General features: G+C 44.2%; 1 protein-coding gene across 7 annotated transcripts in view; it reads left to right on the top strand.

Annotated features, from left to right (window-relative positions):
• Nucleotides 1–23,061, top strand: part of SOX13 (SRY-box 13) — a 93,404-nt gene extending 70,343 nt beyond the window's left edge. For 6 of the 7 annotated variants that reach the window (XM_027871676.1, XM_027871679.1, XM_027871678.1 and 3 more), the window contains 10 exons: nucleotides 1,539–1,711; nucleotides 9,513–9,581; nucleotides 10,666–10,780; nucleotides 14,463–14,548; nucleotides 15,115–15,277; nucleotides 15,891–16,000; nucleotides 16,430–16,526; nucleotides 17,249–17,392; nucleotides 18,390–18,606; nucleotides 20,664–23,061. In XM_027871676.1, the coding sequence (XP_027727477.1) occupies nucleotides 1,539–1,711; nucleotides 9,513–9,581; nucleotides 10,666–10,780; nucleotides 14,463–14,548; nucleotides 15,115–15,277; nucleotides 15,891–16,000; nucleotides 16,430–16,526; nucleotides 17,249–17,392; nucleotides 18,390–18,606; nucleotides 20,664–20,940 (1,451 nt within the window). In that variant the 3' untranslated portion in view covers nucleotides 20,941–23,061. The remainder of the gene's footprint in view (nucleotides 1–1,538; nucleotides 1,712–9,512; nucleotides 9,582–10,665; nucleotides 10,781–14,462; nucleotides 14,549–15,114; nucleotides 15,278–15,890; nucleotides 16,001–16,429; nucleotides 16,527–17,248; nucleotides 17,393–18,389; nucleotides 18,607–20,663) is intronic. The other variant, XM_027871680.1, reaches the window with a different exon arrangement.
• Nucleotides 23,062–23,172: the final 111 nt, after the last annotated feature.

Here is a 23,172-nt window from a genome sequence, read left to right as displayed (position 1 = left end):
AATGAAGTAGTTGGAAAACAGATTGTGGAGGGTTAAGAAGATAGTGAGAAGAAAGAAATTGGAGATACCCATTGTTGAGGGCCTTCTCGAGGACTTTAGTCACAAAAGGGTGGAGAGATATGGGACAATAGTGGGGTGGATGGATCAAGTGAGTATCTTTTGAGGATGGTGGAGATGTGGGTATGTGTGTAGACAGTAGGGAAGTACCTAGTGGACAGGGAAAGAATAAAGATAAGTAAGAGAGCCGGGATGGCAGAGGAGAAGCAATGAAAGCCAGCCCCATCTAGGCCCTTGCCTGGATTCTAATGTCTGGGTCAGGGTGACACTTTGATGGTAAGTCCTTTCATGGGACTAGCCTGACCTAGTCTGTGCCATTGCAAAGATACTATTTACACCAGTCTTATCATCAACTGTGACCCCTTCATGTACCTATGGTCTTATAGCTCTGGATTATTCTGATAGAAAACTTGCATGAGTTGTGCTACAGGGAAAGGAGCACTGAATTTTGAGTCTGAGAACCTGGGTTCAAATCTTAGACTTTACCACTCATTACCTTGTACAAGCCATGCAACCTCTCTGGGCTTCAACCCCTATATGGTTCCTTCCAGCTCTGGATCAATGATCCCACTGACTTGACTTTGGGCCCTTTACTCCTTAGCATAGTGCCTCGCACATAGTAAGTGCTTAATAAATGCTTATTGACTGACTTAATTCTTTTAACAGATTAGCAACATAGTAGAGTCACAGGACCTTGGAGTCAGGAGAACTGAATTCTAGCCCATTCTAGGTCACCAACTTGCTATGTGACTTTGCCTCTTCCTACTTCACTTGCCTCTAATTTGATTCAGTTCAGTCCAGACAGTTATTAAGTAGTTACTATTTGTCAAGCACTTTGCTGTGTACCAAGGATACAAAGTTAGATATAACATGGGATCATAGATTTAGAAATGGAATGGACCTTCAAGGTCATCTGGGCTAACCCATTTATTTTGCAGATGAAAACAGTCAAGGCTCAGAGAAATTAAGTGACATGTCCAAGGTCACACAGATAATGAGTAGAAGAGCCAGAATTGGAACTCAGGTTTTTTTTTTACTCCAAATCCATCACTCCCTCCCCAATTTCTTAAACTGTTTTCAAGGACCTTAGAAGACATGTACACAATTTATATATTATAAGGGAAAGCAAAGTAGAGGAGAGGTCCAGGTAAAGCGGTGTGCTACTCACCCTTTCCAATAGTCCTGTGGCTATTCGAACCATTAGTGAATGAAGCTAGGGTCCTAGCTCATAGCCCTATCTATTTGCACCCTTCTCCTATTTACCCAGCTTTCCTTGTGGTATTGTATACCATCATAGCCCTCTGACTATGCATGTCTTGGGAATGAGACCCGGAGAAGTTGGTCTAAGTCTGGGATGCCATATTAGGCAAGAGATCCCAACGGCTGGCTTTGAGAAGGAGCATACCATCTACCCAGGTCTGACTTACCATCTATCTGACAGTATTATGAGGAATTATAGGAGATGCGTCTTGTTTGAGCAGGGACCCAAGAAAGCCTGGCAGAAAAGGAACTTCAGCTCCTGGTCATGATCCATCAGCTGTCCACTCTTCGGGACCAGCTCCTGACAGCTCACTCAGAGCAGAAGAATATGGCTGCCATGTTGTTTGAGAAGCAGCAGCAACAGATGGAGCTGGCCAGGCAGCAGCAAGAGCAGGTGAGCCCTGCCCCTTCTTCTTCTTGTTGAGGCGTGGGGATCTGGCATTTACTAGGTGGGGTGTACTGAGGGGGAAGAGATAGAAGCTTGAGGATAAGACTCAGACAACCCTAATCATCAAGGACTTTGTGTAGATCATGGCGGGGGAAGTAATTTTAACATTCCAGATTTTATGTATTGACTTGTGGGGCAATCATTAGAGGGAGGTATGGATGTATATCAGGGAGGGGATATCCACTCTTTTAAGCATAACTATAAGAACCAGGGACCTCCAGCTAGACAAAAATGTATTCGAATGTGTAATGGGCAGTGGAAGTCCAGAGTAAGTAGGGAGATAGTAAAAGAGAGCCTGGTGGCCCTTGAATTCAAGTCACTACGTGACTACATAATTAGGTACTGAAAGAAATAACATGTGAGATTGCTGATTTTAGAGAAAAGGAGAGGCACTGAAAGGGTGAAGTAGAGCAAATAACCTGATGAGACAAAGAGACGGAGAGAGAGAAAATACAAAAAGACTAGTGGTTGTGACTTCGATTCCTGGAAAAATTCAAAAGCATATTATTAAAAAGATGGTTATTGAATATCTAGAAGAGGAAACAGCAATCACAAAAAGCCTTGATCAAAATCAGATCATGCCAGGCCAACTTCATTTCCCTTTTTCAATCAGCAAAAATCTACCCTTTCTCCCTCCTACCCCCAAAAACACACATATGTCTTATTCTGGGCTTTGGGTCCTTCACCTCTCTGTTGGGAGGTGAACATGTCTGATTGTTAGTCGCTGGAATTGTGTTTACAATTCCTAAGTCTTTCAAAATTGTTTGTGTTTGCATTATTGCTGTTTTCTCCTGGTTCTGTTCACTTCACTCTACATCACTTCATATCAGTCTTCCTAAGTTTCTCTGAAACCATTCCTTTCATCGTTTCTTATGGCACAATAGTATTCCTTCACATTTATATACTAAAACTCGTTCAGCCATTCCCCAAATGACAGATACTCCTTCAGATCTCCTTTCTTTGCCACTTCAAAAAGAGTTACAAATTTTTCTTGTATGTCTTTTAGTTAAAGATTGATTTGTTTAGGACTAATCTCCCTTAATCCATCTTTCCTCCAATTCCCCCTTCCCCCTTCTTCCCTATCCCAGTGTATTCTTATTCACCTCTTTTTCTATTCTTTTAATATCATCAAGGCCTAACAGAACTAATGCCAAACCTTCTGTCTAATTAGACTCAGTCTGTAACCCCTGATGATGTTTGGTCTCAGAGGGAACAAATATGTTATCTCTGCATGGTTTCTCCTTGTTTAGTCTCTTATGATTCTTAATTTCTGTTTACCTTTTTATGTTTTTCTTCACTACTGTGATTGAACTAAAACAGTTCTTCCTAGTTCTGGTATTTTCTTTCTTTTTTTAAAAAATATTTTAAAAGCCTTTTTTTCTGGTATTTTCAATAGGAATGCAGGGAAGTCCTCTTTCATTAAAGGTCCCTTTTTTTCCTCTATAGCATTACACTTGGGTTTTCTGAGTAAGCAAGTTATTCTTGACTGCAAGCATATATCCTTTGCCTTCTGAAATATCATATTCCAAGCTCTTCACCCTTTAATGTGCTGGCTTCTAAATCATGTGTAAGCCTGACTGTACCTCTTCAGTACTTGAATTCTTTTTTTTTTAAATTAATTTATTTATTTTTAGTTTTCAACATTCACTTCCATAAGCTTTTGAATTTTAAATTTTCCCCCCTCCCTCCCCAAGATGGCATGCAATCTGATATAGTCTCTAAATATACATTCCTATTAAACATATTTTCACATTAGTCATGTTGTAAAGAAGAATTGGAACCAATAGGAGAAACCACAAGAAAGAAGAAACAAAGCAGAAAAAAAAAAGAGCAAATAGTATGCTTCGATCTGCATTCAGACTCCATAGTTCTTTCTCTGGTTGTGGATAGCATTTTACATCATGAGACTTTTGGAGATGTCTTAGATCCTTAAATTGCTGAGAAGAGCTAAGTCTATCAAAGTCAGTCATCACACAATGTGGCTGTTACTGTGTACAATGTTCTCCTGGTTCTGCTCACTTCACTCAGCATCAGTTCATACAAGACTTTCCAGGTATTTCTGAAGTCTGCTTGCTCATCATTTCTTATAGCACAATAGTATTCCATTATATTCATATACCACAACTTGTTCAGCCATTCCCCAATTGATGGGCATCCCCTCAATTTCTAATTCTTTGCCACCACAGAAAGAGCTGCTATAAATATTTTTGTACATATGGGTCTTTTCCCCATTTTTATGATCTCTTTGGGATATAGCCCTAGAAGTGGTATTGCTGGGTCAAAGAGTATATACATTTTTATAGCTCTTTGGGCATAGTCCCAAATTGCTCTCCAGAATGGTTGGATCAGTTCACAACTCCACCAACAATGCATTAGTGTTCCAATTTTCCCACATCTTCTCCAATATTTATCATTTTCCTGTTTTGTTATGTTAGCCAATCTGATAGGTGTGATATGGTACCTCAGAGTCGCCTGATTTGCATTTCTCTAATCAATAGTGATTTAGAGCATTTTTTCATATGACTATAGATAGCTTAATTCCTTCATCTGAAAACTGCCTGTTCATATCCTTTGACCATTTGTCAATTGGGGAATGATTTGTATTCTTATAAATTTGACTTAGTTCTTTATATATTTTAGAAATGAGGCCTTATCAGAGACACTGGTTATAAAAATTCTCTCCCAGTTTTCTACTTCCCTCTTTTTTTAAAATTTATTTAAAACCTTTTTTTTATTAATTTATTTATTTTAGTTTTCAACATTCACTTCCACAAGATTTTGAGTTCCAAATTTTCTCCCCATCTCATCCCTCCCCCCACCCCAAGATAGTGTGCATTCTGAATACCCCTTCCCCTAATCTGCCCTCCCTTCTATCTCCCCCACCCCCCTTATCCCTTTCCCCTTTTATTTTCCTGTAGGGCAAGAAAAATTTCTATACCTCATTGCCTGTATATCTTATTTCCCAGTTGCATGTGAAAACAATTTTTAACATTTGTTTTTAAAACTTTGCGTTCCAAATTTTCTCCCTTCCTCCCTCCCCACCCACCCTCATTGAGAAGGCAAGCAACTCAATACAGGTTATATATGTGTAGTCATGCAAAACACTTTCATGGTAGTCATGTTATAGAAAACTATATTTTCCTTCATCCTATCCTGCCATAGTAGTCATGTTGTGGAAAACTATGTTTTCCATCATCCTATTCGGGCCCCCCTTTGTTTATTTTATTCTCTCTTTTGACCCTGTCCCTCCTCAGAAGTTTTTGCTTCTTGCTTCTGATTACCCCCTCCCCCAATCTGCCCTCCCCTCTATCACCCCCCATCTCTTCTCCCCTTCCCCCCTATTTTCTTGTAGGGTAAGATAACTTTCTATGTCCAATTGAGTGTGTATATTATTCCTTCCTTACTGCTTCCCTCTTCATTTTGGTTGTATTGGCTTTCTGCAAAACCTTTTCAATTTAATGTAATCAAAATTACCCATTTTGCATTTCACAATGTTCTCTATCTCGTTTGGTCATAAATTCTTCTGTTCTCCATAAATCTGACAGGTAAACTATTCCTTGCTCTCCCAGTTTGCTTATAGTATCAGCCTTTATATCTAAATCATATCTAAACCCATTTTGACTTTATTTTGGTATATGGTGTAAGGTCTTGGTCTATGCCTAGTTTCTGCCATACTATTTTCCAGTTTTCCCAGCAGTTTTTGTTAAATAGTGAGTTTTTATAGAAGCTGGGGTCTTTGGGTTTATCAAACAGCAGATTACCATAGTCATTGACTACTGTGTCTTGTGTACCTAACCTATTCCCCTGATCCACCACTCTATTTCTTAGCCATTACCAAGTAGTTTTGATGATTGCTGCTTTATAATACAATTTAAAATCTGGTGTGGCTAGGCCACCTTCCCTAGCATTTCTTTTCATTAGTTTCCTTGATATTCTGGACCTTTGAATTCTTTTTGTTCTTGCTACTTGCCGTCTTTTTTGTTTGTCCTGGAAACTCTCATTTTGTCTGTAATATTTCTTGGAGTTTTCATTTAGAGGATTTTTTTTCTGGAGGTAACTAATGAATTCTTTTACTTTGTCCTTTGTTTCTAAGAGATCTGGGTGTTATTTGTTTGTTTTTAAGATTTCCCAAAATATGTCTAGGCTCTTATGTTTTGTTTATGGTTTTCAAGTAATCCAAGGATTTTTTTCCTCCTCAATCTATTTTCTATGTCAGTTGTTTTTGTTATGAGATTTCTTACATTTTCTTCCATTTCTTTTAGTCTTTTGCCATTTCTTGTTCTTTCAGGGAGTCTTGGGTTCTATTTGGGCCATTCTAATTTTCAAGAAGTTTATTGCTTAGGCAAGGTTTTGCACCCTTTGTGCCAAGCTGTTAATTCCCTTTCTAATTCTTTCTTCCATAACTCTCATTCCCTTTCTAGTTTTTTCCTCTATTGCTTCTATTTCACTGACAAAAGCATTTTTAAAACTATCTTAAAGTGTTGCTTCATATCTTCCTGGTTGGATTTGTGTCCAAGCTGTGTTTTTCTCTGTGGCTTTGCTAGTAGTTGTTTTGGAGGGTTTATGTCGTCAGTATCCCTGTCATCATAATAGCTTTTTATGGTGGTATTTTTTTGGTTGCTCATTCTTCCAATCTACTTCTGGATTTCAGACTTGATATTAGGGCCAGGCTTTGCCCTGTTGTGGAGGAAAGGTCTGGGCTGGTCCTGTTGCTACTTTCCTGGGGGGTATTGAGTATCATGTTATTCCAGGATCTCAAACTGAAGACCTGCAAGCTTTCAGCCTTCCCAAAGTGGTCTTATCTAGGATAAAGTCTGATTGCTGTCCTTCTGGTCTGAGCTTTACCTCCTGAACTAGGTTTGGGTCTACGCAACAGTAGAATGTTGCTAGATTCAACCATCGTCAACCCACTGGGAAACTCTGCTGGTTCAGAGTAATAAAACTGTAGGTTCCCTTTTGTTTGGGATTTCAGCACCAATTATTCCTCTGAGGGCTTCAGACTGGGACCCGAAACTAGAACTGAGACCCTGCTCTGCTCCTGGGGGTCCAAGCCATGTTATTGTTGCTTGTTTCTGAACTTGCTCCTCTTTTGATACACTGCCTCTTGATACACTGCAAGTGATCCTAACCCAGGAAAATCTCTTTACCCTAAAAAGTCACCTTTGGTGGCAAGTTCCCTCCTTGGTGTACCCTGCAAGTCCCCAAATTGGTTTGTCCTGGATCTGTGATCCAGAACTACTTAGCACCTTTTCCCATACTCTGCATGAATTCCATCCCAGTATGAATGTGGTACCTCCTCTTGCTCTGGTTTGCAGCCTTTCCTTGGGCACTGGAGTGCTCTATAGGCAGTGCATTCCTTTGCCAGACTTTGTTGCCCTTATCCACAGACCTCTCTATCTCCCTATGTTGATTGGGGCTGGAAAAATAGCTCACTGTGACTTTTTCTTGTATTTTCTCCTCAGAGCTCAATCTGATTTGTTTTCCAGGTCTGTTTGAAGAAATTTGAGTTGAGGAACACTCACTTTGCTCTTTTTGCTACTCTTGGTTCCTTACCTAGATTTTTAAAAAGTATTTGACAAAGTCTCTCATGCTTTTCTTGTGGAAAATATGGCAAGATATGGGCTGGCTGATAGGACAGTTACATTCAGAACTGGTTGAATGGTAGAACCAAAAAGAGTAGCCATTAATGGTTTAGTATCACCATGGCATAAGGTTGTCAGTGGAAGACTTCAGGAGTCTCTATTTGGCCATGTGCTGTTTAATATTTTCATCAATGCTTTGGATAAAGCATAGATGTCACAGAGATGGCATACGTATCCAATTTGGAGGTGATATATTGCTGAGAAGGCTAGCTAGCACACTAGATTACCAAGTCAGGACACAAAAAGATTAGACAGGCTAGAATATTAGGATGAATCTAATAAGGTGACATTTAATTGGGTTATACTTGTGTTAAAAAAAAATCAACTTCATAAGTACAAGATGGGGAAGATATGGCTAGGTTGGGGGGGGAGGTTAGTGAATGATGGGCTCAACATGAGTCAGCTGAGTCAAGTGACAGCCAAAGAAAGCTAATGCAATCTTAGGCAGCCTTAAGAGAGGTGTTGTGTTCAGAATTAGGGCATTACTAGTCCCACTGTATTCTGCTCTGGTCAGACTGCATCTGCAGTATTGTGTTCAGTTTTTGCTGCCGTATTTTAGGTTGGACATTGATAAACTTAAAATTGTCCAAAGCAGAACAATCAAGTTGGTCAAGGGACTAGAAATCATTGCTCTGTGAGAGTTAAGGGAATCAGAGATGTTAATTTACCCTTGAGAAGAGATTACTTAAGGGTGTTCGGACTATGATAGCTGCCTTCAAGTATTTGAAGGGCTGCCATGTAGAACAGATTTACTCTGCTTGGCCCCAGAGGACAGAATTAGGTATGATGAAAGGAAGTTGCAAAAAAAAAAAAAGATATAGCTGTATCTCAAAGAAATCAAAAAAAGGGAAAAGGGCCTACGTGTGCAAAAATATTTATATCAGCCCTTTTCGTTGTGGCAAAATATTGGAAACTGAGGGGATGACCATTGATTGGGGAATGGCTAAACAAGCTATGGTATATGAATGTAATGAATACTGTTGTGCAATGAGAAATGATAAACAGGCAGATTTCAGAAAAACCTGGAAAGATCTGTATGAATGATGCAAAGTGAAATGAGCAGAACCAGGAAAACATTGTACACAGTATTAGAAACATTGTGTGATGACCAACTATGAATGATTCTGTTCTTCTTTGCAACACAGTGGTGCAAAGGACTCACAAAGAAAAATGCTATCCACATCCAGATAAAGAACTGATGGATTCTGAATGCAGATCAAAGCATATTTTTTCACTTACTTTATTCTTTTTTGTGTGTTTTTTTCTTTTTGATCTGTTTATTCTTTCACAACTGGGACTAATATGGAAATATGTTTTACATGATAGCACATGTATAACCTATATCAAATTGGCTACCATTTTTGGAAGAGGGGAGGGGAAGAGAAAAATTTGGAACTCAAAATCTTGTAAAAATGAATGCTAAAAATTGTCTTGACATGTAATTGAGGGGGAAATACTGCTTTAAAAAAAAAGATTTAGGTTTGATATAAGAAAAAAAAATCTTCCTAACAATTAAGAGCTCTCAGGGCATCTAGATGGCACAGTGGATAGAGCACTGACCCTGGAGTCAGGAAGACCTGAGTTCAAATCTGACCTCAGACACTTACTAACTGTGCAACCCTGGGCAAGTCACTTAACCCTGATTGCCTTCCAAAAAAAAAAAAAGGCTCTCCCCAAAATTGGAATGGGCTGCCCGCGAAGGCAATGAGTTCCTCCTCCCTGGAGGTCTTCAAGCAGCCCATTGTCTAATGTATTGCTTTATTGGTTTTTGTTCAGGTAATGGTAGGAATAGGTGAGATTTAGTGACCACTTCACTCCCATTCCTCTTCTTTTTCATTTTTTGAATGGATTCTATCCATTCAAGAAGAGAATAGATGTTGAAACTTGAATTACTGCCTGTATTTCCCTCCCCTTGACTCTACAGACTCTACCTGGGACCAGGTTTCCTTGGAGGTTCTGTGGTTTGCCCCAGGCACAGACAGGGCCAAGTTACAGAGTGGCCATTCTGTAGGACTGGGACATTCCACTTAGACAAAGGTCGTGGGCACTCAAGGATTAATCGGGCATGGCCCTGTTCTGTCCTCTCCACCCCTTCTTGTAACCAGATAGCAAAGCAGCAGCAGCAACTCATTCAGCAGCAGCACAAGATCAACCTCCTCCAGCAGCAGATCCAGGTAAAGAGAGGGGCAGGGTTGTGGCAGCACTGGGAGAGGAGGGTTGGGAGGCTTGGGGGAAAGGTGGGAGGGAAGGGAGGCTTACAGGCATGGTGTCATGGATAGAAAGACCAAGGTTCAGATTCTGCCTTTGACACTAGCAGGGTGATCATGAACAAGGCACAGCCTTGCCAGCCCTTGGCTTCCTCACCGGGAAAATGAAGGAGTTGGACTCCATGGTCTTTAAGGCCCCTTCCAGCTCTAAAGCTATGATCCTCTAAATTGACTGTCTTCAGAGACTCTTCCACAACAAGATGTTCTGCTAGCCATCTCCCTGCTCCACACTCAGCTCATCATTGCAGGTGGAGAGGGAGCTTCTCTGGGGGAATGGTGCTGGGATGGTGAAGTAAGTGAAACTGGAGAAGTCCATAGTCAAGACAACAATCGGGGTCCCTAGTGTCCCCATGTAGTATAATGGAAAGATCAGCTTGGTCCCAAACCAACCAACCAACCTTGGGCCAGAATCCCAATTCTGCTCTACAGTAGCCATGGAACCTTGTGCACATCACCTAACCTTTGGAACTCTATTTCCTCATCTGTGAGATGAGGTGATTGGATTAGGTGATTTCTAAAGTCCCTTCTGGCTCTAATATTCTCATTTTCTCCAGCTTCCCTCACTTCTTTTTTCTTTCTCTTTCTCTGGAGAGAGGTTTGGGGTAAATACTTCCTAAGGCATGGTATAGTGGAAAAAGCATGGATTTAGAGTCAAGAGTTTCTTGGTTCAAATCCCACTTCTGTCAAGTCATTTCACCCCTCTAAGCCTCAGTTTCCTCATCTGTAAAATGAAGGGATGGAGAAGATGGTCTCTAAGCTCCCTCCTAGCTCTAAATATATGATCTATAGTTTGATTTCCATTATAGGAATTGGGCATTCATAGAACTCTAGACATGGAGAAAGCCAGAAAAAAAGCAGGCGTCCCCTTGACTGGCTAGAAGTAAAAGCATTGAATGCTTTGCCCTCCATCCATAGGTTCAGATGCTTCCTAGGTGTGGCCTGGAGTTGCCATATCTGGGAAGCTCACATGGGGGGGTCTCTCTCCCTTCAGCAGGTCAACATGCCTTATGTCATGATCCCCGCGTTCCCTCCCAGCCATCAGCCCATGCCTGTCACCGCTGACTCCCAACTGGCACTACCTATTCAGCCCATCCCTTGTAAACCAGGTAAGTGGGGCATTCTATTGGGAAGGCGGGGAGTCTCAGAACCATGGTTGGTTCTGAAATGGACAGGATCTCTGGAGGCAGCGCTGGAAATCTGGAGACGTTGGTCCCGTTCCTGCCACAGCCATTGACGTATGCAGTACTACATTCCTTAGTCTCCTGGGGTCTCATTTTCCTCGTCTGTCCAATAGTCAGGATAAATATTTCCCTATATACTTTACAGTGGGAGTGGAGAGAACCCAATGAGGTCATTCATTCATCCAACAAACGTTACTGAGCACCTACTATGTACAAAGCACTGCACTAGGGAATAGTAAGATGTAATCACTGTTCTGAAGGAGTTAACAGTCTACATTAATATCTACATGATTTCAATTTAATCAGAGCAGATATTATCCCCATTTTATAGAGGAGTAAACAGAGACTCAGACAAGAATTGACTTACTCAAGCAGATGAATAGAAGACCTGGAATTAGAATCCCCTCCGACTCCAGTGCCCTTTCCCAAAAATGCTGTGGAAACTATATAGGAAAGAGTTCAATAAGAAGCAGCATGATATGGTGGAAAGAAGGTCAGCTCCAGAGCTAGAGGACCTGGGTTCAAATCCCACCTCTGACACTTACCTGTATGACCACAGGCGAGTGACTTAATTTCCCCCAGACCTGAGCTTCATCAGTAACATGAGATGATGTTGGACTGGATGAGGTCCCGTCTACCTCTAAATCCATAGACTTATGGTCTATTGCCATCAATTGCTTCACAAATGTAAGGAGGAGTTGTTTTCTCCCCTGTCTTCTGGGGCCATTAAGGCCAACTTGAGGATTTGATCCAATCTGAACTTCTGTTTCTGGGCAGCTAGGTGGCGCAGTGGGTAGAATGCCAGGCCTGGAGTCATCTTGAGTTCAAATCCATCCTCAGACACTTCCTAGCTGTGTGACCCTGGGCAAGTCCCTTAACTCTGCCTCAGGGAGAAGGAAATGGCAAACCATTCCAATATCTTTACCAAGAAAACCCCAAATGAGGCCACGACTGAAAAAAAGACTGAACTCCTCTCTCCAAAATCTCCAAGCACATCATTTCCCCTTCTTTCTCATCTTTAGCTGCTACGCTAGCCATACCAATGTCCACAACTGTCCCCTTGTAGGTTAAGAACTCAAAATAGTAATCCATAACTTCATTTCCTCAAATCTGCCTTCACCCCTGTCCCACCTACTAGTGTATACATATATATACAGCCCATAAAGGAAGAAAGGGAAAGGCAGAGCAGAGAGAGGGCAGACCCAGCTGCTGGGCAGAGGGAGAGTTGATTAGAATTCCCGCTGGCCTGTTGCCTAATTTCTTTTCGGCCCTGAGTGTGGGTCAGCTGGTCAGTGACTCTAATTGAAAGCTACTGTTTGCCTAGTTCCATACTTGGCATTTTGGAGTGAGATACAGAGAATGATAGGCTCTGCTTTTTTTTTTTAAAGAAAACTTTTTTATAAACTTGACATTGAAGTGCAACCGATCAAACTTGCTTAGCAACTATTTACATTGAAATGAGTTCCTCTCAATATGAACTATTGCGAGCTGTTTGCCTCCCCTCACTCTTAACATGAGGATTCTTTGTCTATTCATTCACATTTGCTTGTCCTCCTGTGGTAGGTAGTGAGTGTATACTACAACCTGTTCTTTTTACTTTGCATTATTCATACAAGTTTTACAGATTTTTTTGATATTCTTCATACTTGTCAGCTTTAATTGTATTATTCTGTTACAATAATATACCACAATTTCTTTAATCGATGCCCAATTGTTGGACATTTGGGTTGCTTCTAGAGCTTGGTCATGGTTTTTGATTTTGTGCAATTACATATATTGCTGCTATAAAAATATTTGTACAGATAACTCTTTTTGGTTGGCTTTGACTTTGGGATACACTCTTAGGATATATTCCCAACAATGGAATTATTAAATCCAGCCTTTAACGAGTGGCGCAGTGGACAGAGTGCTGAGCCTGGAGTCAGGAAGACTTGAGTTTAAACCTGCCTCAAATACTCCCCAGCTGTATGCCCCTGGGCAAGTCACTTAAACTCTAGTTGCCTCAGTTTCCTGATTTGTAAAATGGGGATAATAACAGCACTTACCTCTGAGGATTTTTGTGAGGATGAAATGGGATAAGAATTGTAAAGTGCTTAGCATAGTGCTCAGCACATAGTAGGAGTTATATAAATGTTAACTATTATTATTATACTATGATTTAGAAGACTATAGGCTGGAGGCTGTAGAGTACAGTAGAGGGCTAGATGTGTGGGTCAGGAGTGGGTTCAAATCCTGCCTCTGATACTACCTGTGTGACCAAGAGCAGGTTACTTTTGCTCTCTGAGACTCAGTTTCCTCAATTGTAAAATAAGATGGTAAAACCTGTAGTACCTGCCTCACAGGGGTACCATGAGGCTCAAGCAGGATAATATGTGTGAAATGCTTTTCCAATTTTAAAAAGCTGAGTGTGGCAGCACATTCCTATAGGCGCTATTAGTGGGGAGGCTCAGGCTGGTGGATTACTGAGTTCAAGAGTTCTGAGCTACAGTGGGGCTAGAGCCAGATCTGGGGTCCTTGCAAGTCCTGCACCAATATGGTGAACTCCCCGGGTCAGAGAGGCTACCATAGTTAGGGTGAACCAGACAGGTCCAAAAAACAGTACAATTCAAAGTTGCTATACCAGTCAGCAGCAGGACATAACCTGTGAATGGCAGCTCTCCTTCCAGCCTGGCCAGGATAGGGAGACCTAGTCTCAAAAAATAAACAATCAAACTTGTTTAAAAAGAGCTGTAGAAGTCCCAACTATTATTATAGCACTCCTATATATAGCACCCACCCATGAAATAGCTGAAAAAATATTTTTACATGGCAGTTCATCAGCAAGGGCAAACAAGTATGGTATAAATAATATAATGGCCAGCTGCCGGGGGAGACGCTGGGTAAGGTGAAACCCAGCTGGATCACTCGGGGAAGTCTTCCTGGAAGAGTCACACTCTTTGGTCTTGTTGTATGAAATGTCCACTGATTCCATCTCCTACCGTTAGAACGCTATATGCCTTCGAGACCCATCTCAAATGGTCATACCTTTGCAGCCTCCTCTGATGTTCCCAACCAGAAGTCAGAGTTGTAGGATCTAGAACGAGACAGGACTTTAGAAGAGATCTTCTGGCTCCCTCATTCCTCTGTGTTCAGCAGCTCTTGGTTTGCCCCACTTATGGCCCTTGTTACTTGCTGCTTTGTGTTACTGTTGATTAGGTACGTGTCTTGTGTCCCCAAGTAGACTGTAAGCTCCAGGAGGGCAGGGGCCATGTCGTATTTTCCCTTTGTATCCCCTTCAGTGTATTGCACACTCAAGAAACGTGTGCTGAAGGGGTGAATGCATAAACTTGGGAAGGGCTTGGGTGTTTAGAATGTTGCCCAGAGCTTGTATGTTTGTATGTGGGTATGTAAGAGTGGTGTGTGTCTGTCACCATCAGAATCCTGAGAAGGTTAGTGGGTAGACCTAGCTGGCTTATCAGATACTGGGGGGGGAGAGCTGCTAATGCCAAGCTGGAGACGAAAGCTGTCTGTCCGTCCGTCCATCCTGACCGCCAACGTGCCTCGTCAAGCAGGGTCTCTGCTGTTCTATGCTCATCCAGGACTTTTCTCCTTGCCGCCTTTTCCACAGTGGAGTACCCGCTGCAGCTCCTGCACAGCCCCCCTACCCCTGCTGTGAAGAGGCCTGGGGCCGTCTCTACCCATCACCCTCTCCAGGTACTAGGACACCCAGCCTGGGACTGGGGAAGGGACAGGGTGGGAGAGAGATTCACTCCGGCCACTCTATCCCCCCACCCTCCTTGACTCCTGGGCCCAGATAGAATGGCAACAGCCAGAGAGGAAGCTGGCCTGGACCCCAGGCATTTCCTGGTGCTCCCTGGTAAGACACTAGGGATGGGGACATTGGCTCATTTCCTGCTCCCAGGAGTCCTTGTGCTCTCTTTTGGGAGGTGGGTGTGTGGGAGGCAATGCAAAGTGCTACGAGAGGGGAATAACAAAATTGGGAAGATTCAATCAGCTATAGTCACGTATTTATGTTTGAATCCCTTAACCTTACTGTCTACACTCTTCTGACAGCTCCGCCTTTAGGCGCAGACATGTTAGCTCTCATGTGCTATCCATCTCTGTCTCTGTGTTACTCTATGCCCATCTCACTGTCTTTCTGTCTGTATATCCGAATCTGTCCTTCTTTTGATGTCGATATGTCTCTCCCTAGCCAGATTTCTGTCTGTCTCTGGGTTATTCACTCCCTTCCTCTCTGTTTCTGTCTCGGTTTCCCCCAGGAGTCTTCACAGCCTCTGAACTTGACTGCCAAGCCCAAAGGTCCGGAGCTGCCCAACACCTCCAGCTCCCCCAACCTGAAGATAAGCACCTGTGGTCCCCTCCCAGCCAACCATGGGGCTCCCACCCGGGACCTCCAGGCCAGCCCACCCAGTCTACCCCTAGGTATGCCCTCTGCCTAAACACACCTACCTCTTCATTCACCCTACTTGCCACCTTCTCATCTCTCCCATATCCCAGGGACTGAAAGTACGATAACACAAGAGAAAGTACACTGGCCTGGCAGGAAGTAGACTTGAACTCTGCTAACTGTTATAAACACTAAATGGTAATAAAAATGTATAAAGTGATTTGAAACCTTATATGCACTGTATAAAGGTTAGCTATTTTTGCACTCTTATCAACTATTGTTATCTGATAATAAATCATTCCGTATTATTAGATATTTAATAATATTCATTGTGATATTTAGTGATTGATGTTAGTAATTGTGTGATCTTGGCCAAGTCATTTTGTTTTTTCTGGGTTTCAGTTTTTTTACCTGCAAAATTGACTTGACATTCCCTGAGTCTCTATGTCATCAAGACCACCCTCTCCATAGGATGCCATTACCCATGCTGGAAGAGTCCCAGATGTCCCTATATCCTGGCAGGGGAGAATTTCCAAGGCTAGGGAGAGGAGAATGTGGAAAGGCTAAAGAAGGAGGCTTGCTTCTCTAAAGGAAAGTTTGATGTTTGCTGATCTCAACTCTGCTCTCCTCTCTTTTCCCCCACTGAAGGCTTTCTCGGTGAGGGCGATGCAATCACCAAAGCAATCCAGGATGCCCGACAGCTGCTGCATGGCCACAGTGGACCCATTGAGAGCTCTCCTAATGCCTCTTACAGGAAGGTAAGGATTTCTGGCTCCCAGGGCACACAGAATAGCACAGGGATCAGCTGGGTGCAGGTACTTGACTATTTTGACTTGAGGATTAAAGGATAATTAAGAAGAAAAACAGAGTGACGTAGTGTATAGAGAAATGGCCTCTCTTACCTTTATTGGTGACCTTGGACAAGTTATATACCTTCTCTCTGCCTTGGGTAATCTCAACACCCATTACTTGCTGAGAGGTTGATGACTAAGATCAAGGTGGTTTCCTGATCTGGGAGTTCCCTATACCAATAAAATCACAGGTCTAGTCTCTATCCCTGGGAGGAAGTCAACAGAAGAAGGTAAAAGGTTCTGGCAGGGAATGAGACAGGGTCTTAAGGGTTGGAAGTAGTGGGGGAATTGCTGAAGCAATGGCAATGTTCCCACTGTACCCTCTCTGCACCCCAGGACCTCATCAACCTGGAGTCATCCCCAGCCAAGGATCGGCTGGAGGAGAGCTGTGGGCACCAGCTAGATGAGACCATGCTGAGCTGTGACATGGATGGTATGGTCCCCCAGGTTCCCAGGGGATTGGGGAGTTCTCATCCCCGGTCATTTCCTGGTGGAGTGCCCAGATGATGCCTGGGATGTAAAGGCAGCAGAGGGTGGGTCTGGGATTGGCGCCATCTCTGTATCTCCACTGTTTCTGTTGTCTCTGTCCGTCTGCTGGAGGTTTCTTTGTTTCTCTCCTTTTCTGTCATCTCAGCGTTCTCCCCTCTGTCTCTGATGTCTGTGGATCTTAACAACATGTTGTGCGTGTCCTCCCTAACCCAATCATTTTTGATTCATTGTCTCTCTTTTCGCCCTCTCCTCCTATACTGCCACGCTTGGGGCTCTTAAAGACCAAAACCTCAAGACTTTTGAGTCCCTGTTGATCTTACCCATGGCCAGAGTCCTGGTCATGGGGGAGATGAGGGTGGGGAGTCTGTCTCCCCCAAATTACTTAGTTAAAAGAAAACGCAAGGGGACCCTTTAGAAATATGCACTTTGGGAGTTGGAAGAGATATCAGGGATTGGACCAGCCCTTCCTGAGTGGGACTATTCCCTCTCCAATATCCCTGACTGGTCACCCTCCAATCTCCACTCAAAGTCCTCCAGTGACAGGGAAACCACTTTCTCTTCAAGCAGCCCATTCCCCTTCCCACCCCCCCATCTCTCTCCACCCCCTTTTCTGGGCATGCAAAGGTAGAGCATCTCTTGTTTCTATCCCACCCCACCCCCTACTAGGTTCCCGACACTTCCCCGAGTCCCGGAACAACAATCACATTAAGAGGCCCATGAATGCCTTCATGGTGTGGGCCAAGGATGAACGGCGAAAGATCCTCCAGGCCTGTCCTGACATGCATAACTCCAGCATCAGCAAGATTCTTGGTGAGCAGTGGAATGGGGATGGGCAGTGCCTGGTGGGGAGCATGGGCTTCCTTCCTAATAGTTGTTTTGTTTGCTGGATGCACCAAATTTGGGGGCCTGACCTAGACAAGTTTCACTTCGAAAGGGGATTTGTTGACTCTGGTGGGATCTGGCAGAGTGTATGAGATATTCATTTGTGTAGGAAAGATGCCCAAATGAGGCAGGTAGATGGTACAGTGGATAGAGAGCGCTGGATTTGGACTCAGAAAGTGCTGTGTTCAAATCCAGCCTTAGACCTCACTCAACAGTAGGACCTTGGGCAAATCACTTTACGTCTCTCAAGCCTCAGTTTCCTCATCTTTAAATGAGAATAATAAGAGCACCTACCTAAACCTTAACTACCAATAGCATTCATGGATAGGTACCCTGAATATCCCATGAGACAATGCCACTATCCCCTACATTGAGGTTGATGTGACCAGCCCTTGCCCAAACCAGTCTTTGTATGTATGTGCTCATTTCACATAGAAGCCTTATTGATGAGGTTTCAGCCTAGTTTGTCATGGGGTGGGCACTGGCCCTTCTAGCTGGGCACCTCTTATTACTTCTATTCAGGTGCCCACAGAGAATCCAGTATGACTGTGGAAGTCCGTCACTGGACTATGTTGTTATTGTAGTTGTTCAGTTGTGTCCGACTCTTAATGACCCCATTTGGAGTTTTCTTGGCAAAGATACTAGAGTGGTTTGCTATTTCCTTCTCTCTTTTATAGATGTGGAAACTGAGGCAAACAGGGTTAAGTGACTTGCCCAGGGTCACAGCTAATAAATGTCTGAGGCTGAATTTGACCTCAGGAACTTGAGTATTCCTGACTCCAGGCCCCACACTCCACTGCCCCACCTAGCTGCCCCCCATTGGACTCTATCCACCTGCAGTGTGTGGGGGGATGGGGTAGGAGGGTGGGGTCAGGGCTGGGCTTAGACTGGGCTGCTGGGACTGATACCAGGATCCGGGTGCTAGGTTCCCGCTGGAAGTCCATGACAAACCAGGAAAAGCAGCCGTACTATGAGGAACAGGCACGGCTGAGCCGCCAGCACCTGGAGAAGTATCCTGACTATAAATACAAGCCTCGGCCCAAGCGTACGTGCATCGTGGAGGGCAAGCGGCTACGAGTAGGAGAGTACAAGGCTCTGATGAGGAACCGACGCCAGGACGCGAGGCAGAATTACGTTATCCCGTGAGCTTTCTGCATCTCTTCCCCCTAATTCCTTCCCCTCTCTGGCCTGCTGGGTGATCCAGGAAAGAAGGAAATGGGATTGCCAGCTCTACCGTGTCTGAGCAGGTGTAAATGGGGCGGGCTGACTGGGGAACTGGCCCACAGATTTCAAGCTGAAAGGGTCATCAAGGTCCTAGCTAGCTAAAAGAAACCTTCAGGATTACCTAGTTCACTCCCCTAATTTTCCATTTGGGTAAACTGAGGCCCAGAAAGAGGAAGTAATTTGCCTGGGTTATAAATTGAAGAATGAGGATTCAAACCCAGGTCCTCTTACTCCAGGGCCAGGAAAAACAAGGTTTCAGTTTCCTCATTTATAAAATGAAGGGGTTGGTATGATCAACTTAGCTCTTCTCAGCATACAATGATCCAAGACAATTTCAAAAGACTCATGACGGAAAATGCTGTCCACATCTAGAGAAAGAACTATGGAGTCTGAATGCAGATCGAAGCATATTATTTTCACTTTTTTTTTTTGTGGCTTTTCCCTTTTGTTCTGTTCCTTCTTTCACAACATGACTAATGTGGAAATATGTTTCCATGATTGCACATGTATAACCTATATCAGATTGCTTGCTGTCTTAGGGAGGGGGGAAGGAAAGGAGGGAGGGACAAAAATTTGGAACTTAAAATCTTATAAAAATGAATGTTGAAAACCATCTTTACGGAATTGAAAAAAATAAAATACTATTTACAAAAAAAAAGTAAAATGAAAGGACTGGACTAAGTGACCTTCAAGGTTCCTTTCCAGACCTTGCCACGGTGTCATGCTACATGTGACTATGTCTGACATGTGCTCGTAAATGTTTAACAACTGGCTCTCCCTCCCTCCCCCCGCCAAAAAAAAGTATGCATGACACATTTAAAAATTAATCTACATTAATATTTTCTCCATTATTTCCAAGTATATACAATCAACAAAACAATAAATCAAGCCCTGTTTTGGAGCATTTGCTGATTTCTGAAGTGTAAATACACTGAAAATTTAACCATCAGCTCTCAAGAGCTAAAGGCTGGTTAGAACTGGCTCCCGCAGACCCCTGCTCATCTGTGACTGTACATATGTCACTGTGAGTCTGGATGACAGTACATGGTTAACTATAACCTGATTGTGTCATTTGCCTTTCCATCTGACTGTGTGTTAGTGTACAGATATGTGGCAGACACACAGGGATTGACCGTGCACGGCCACATCCTCTGGAGCAGAATCAAATACAAACATATTAATCTGCCAAATAATATGACTTTGGGGTGACGGTGGCCCTTAGAGAGTCTTCCTTTTACAAAGGATTTCTCACTATGGTTCCTTTAAGTAGAAATGCTTTGGCACATTTGAAATATGATTCGACTACTAAAATGGATTCACACAACTCTTGGAGAACGTAAGTATGATGTAAAAGTGAGGTAGCCCCATTAATGTATGACTGCATAGACATAAGCATGTGAGTAGCTATGTAGCCAACCCTCCTCTTCCTGTTCATATATGACTGCTCTTAGGTTCGGCTATTCAAAAGATCAGGCAGTAGTGAGCTTAGAAATCTTGAGTCTTATATAGGAATCCATGGTAGAAAGAACACTGCTTTTGAAGTCAAGAGGGGATGACTTCAATCCTACCTTTAATGCTTTACTATCTGTATGACTGGGCAAGTGACTTAACTTCCCAGGGCTCAGTTTCCTCATTGAACCAAAGGGGTTGGGTTAGGTAACCTCCAAGGGCCCTTTCAAAGCTAGATTTCTGATCCTATGGAGTGTGTGTGTGTAGTTGGGGGTGGGGAAGGAGGGAGAATTGACAACATGCACATTCATGTCTATGCCCTTGTCCTCCATCTCATTTCCCCACCTTAGTGAGCATCATGGAATTGGAGACATACATCTTTCCAATGTTTTTGGTTCTCCCAGCTCTATAGGATCTGGGAGAGACTGTAGGATTGGGACTGTGATTGGGAGTAGGGAGATCAGGGTGTATCTGTGCAGTTTGGGGGAGCAACACTAATACCCCCATTTTTCCTCCTGCTCCCCAGCCCACCAGGCAATCAGATGCAGATGAGCTCCCCAGATGTCCTGTATCCCAGGGCACCCGGCATGCCGCTGGCACAACCCCTTCTGGAGCACTATGTGCCCCGGAGCCTGGACCCCAGCATGCCTATCATTGTCAACACCCGAAGCCTTAAAGAGGAGAGCGAGGGAGCCGAGGACGGGCACTCTGTGGCCGATGGGGAGATGTTCCGGTACAGCGAGGACGAAGATTCCGAAGTTGAGGAGAAAAGTGATGGAGAGTTGGTGGTGCTTACAGACTGAGCGGGGCTCAGGGGCTCATGCCCTCTTGCTCCCCCCAGTCATATCTTTAAAGGGGGAGGGAGGAGGCTAACAAGGGCTTGTCCCCTGGCCCTATCAAGCACCACCAGCAGACTTCGACTGTGTAGGTACCTTGACAGGGATGTGTCCGGGAAATGGGCACAGCTGTGCATATGTACATACATCTATGCAGGGGAAATGGGATCAGGAAAGGTTGAATCCTACTCTAGGATGTTTGGCCTGGAAGTAGGCATCCTCTCTCTTCAGGGGCTTCAGAGCAATGGAATTGGTGTGGACTTTAGGAAACAGGGGGGCACCTGAGTTCCTAGAAAAGGGAAGCTTCATAGTCTGGCCCAGCTTCCTATCATCAACCAAGTAATGCCACAAGTCCCCTGATATTCATACCAAGGAGCTTATTGTATGACTAGCGCCCTCTACTCCCTCCCTGTTTGGGGTCCTGGTTGCTGCAGCCCCCTCCCCATACCCTCTTTTCTCATCTCCCTTGATCAGCCAGGAGGGTGGTGTATATTTTGCGTGTCCATTTGATCCATCTGCTCCCTACCCTCCACTCTATTCATACCCCACGTCTGGGGTAGCATACCTCCTCATTCATTCTACATCAGCTTCCTGCAGGGCTTTCTTTCCCAGCCCCCATAGGTCTCTTCCCAGAGTCTACGTGTGCTTGGTGTGACTGAGCCCAGGCTGGGTGTGAGTCTCTCGTCCCTCTGCCTTTTCCCTTGACTTCTTCATCCCCTCATTCCTTTCCACTAGACTGTCTGTCTTGGTGTATCCAGCCTGTGTGTGTATCTGAGTGGATGTATTAGTGTAGGGGTGTGTGTGTGTGTGTGTGCGTGTGCGCATGCTCGCGTGCACATGTGGCTGCTATGTCCCCATTCCAGGGGATTCCTGTGTCTCAGGATTCCTGAGGGGAGGCTTCTTTCTGTGCGTCTCTGACTTTTCTGACTCTGGATCTCTCTTGTCAGTGAGCATCATTAGACTCTCTCCCTTTCTGTAGCTCTCTGTGGGTCTCAGGTTCTCTTTCTTTTTTTGTGTTTCTGTCTCTCTGTCCTGGGTCTGTTTCCTTATCGATTCGCTCCTCCCTGGCAGGATGCCCCTACCCTTCTGGAGCCACCGTCCATGTCTGGACATCTCTGTGTGTCTTTGGGTCTCAGTGACTGGAGCTGTCAGCCACCCTGACCTCCTCCCTCTCCTGTTCACTGACTGCCAGTCAATTCCCACGGAGCCATTTTTAGCTCTGAGACGCCTGAGAACACAGCCTCTCCAAGGGGCTACCCGGCCCCCTAGCCCTAGGCTGCCCAACTTAGGCCCTGGTTCCCAGCAGAGGGGAGTGGGGGGAGGGAAATGGGACCTTTTCCAGTGCCCTGGAAGCTGGGATCTGAGAAAAGTGGCTGAGGCCAGAAAGGCAGGTGCTAGGAGAGACTGACTACCTGCGTCATCTAGTCTTGGCCCTGTCTGATAGACAAGGTCAGTTTGGACAAGGTTGGAATGATGGGCATCAAAGATTGCCCAAGGTGGCCAAGGCTGCTTCCAGAACTGTCTGGCCCTGCTGGCCCTGGGAGGGAAGGATATGTATGTGTGTGAGTCACTTTGTTTATTTGGGGGGGGAGATGAGGAGTCTCAGTTGCCCTTTCCCTACCCTTCTTTCCCTTGGCTACTGTCCTTCCCTATTTCTTTCTCCACCCTCACCCTCCACCCCCTTGCCATTGACCCCACCCCTTGGCTAGGGGACTTGACTTTGCCCATGATCAGTCTCTCATTTTATTTATTTATTTCCACCCCCAAGAAAGTCACATCCCATTGGAGAGGAACACTGAGGGGGCAGGGAGAGAGCTCTGGGGTCAGGAGGAGGGGACTCAATCCAGCTGGGACAGATGTGGAAACCAAGCCTACCCTTTGTCCCATCCACCCCCATTCCCCACCTCAGCCCCTTTCCTAAGTCCCCATCTCTCTCCAGAGTTATTCCTTTTTTACAACTGTAAACATAGACAGGGCTTTATTTTGTTAATAAGATGATGAGCAACTTAACCTGTATATTTCTCCTGACCTGTTTACAATCTGGGGATTTTTTTTTTCCGGTTGGCACAATAAAGAGAGAACATTTTGGATCCTTGCCCTGGCACAGATACGGAATGGGAAAAATGAGGGTCATCCTTGGGGAAACCAAACGCAGGCACCAAGGGTGACCTGGTGACAGTTCACCAGAATTTTAAGATT

Source organism: Vombatus ursinus, unplaced genomic scaffold (assembly GCF_900497805.2).
Source record: "Vombatus ursinus unplaced genomic scaffold, bare-nosed wombat genome assembly UNPS02014798.1, whole genome shotgun sequence".
Taxonomy (NCBI): Eukaryota; Metazoa; Chordata; class Mammalia; order Diprotodontia; family Vombatidae; genus Vombatus; species Vombatus ursinus.
This window is presented reverse-complemented; position numbering and strand designations above follow the sequence as displayed.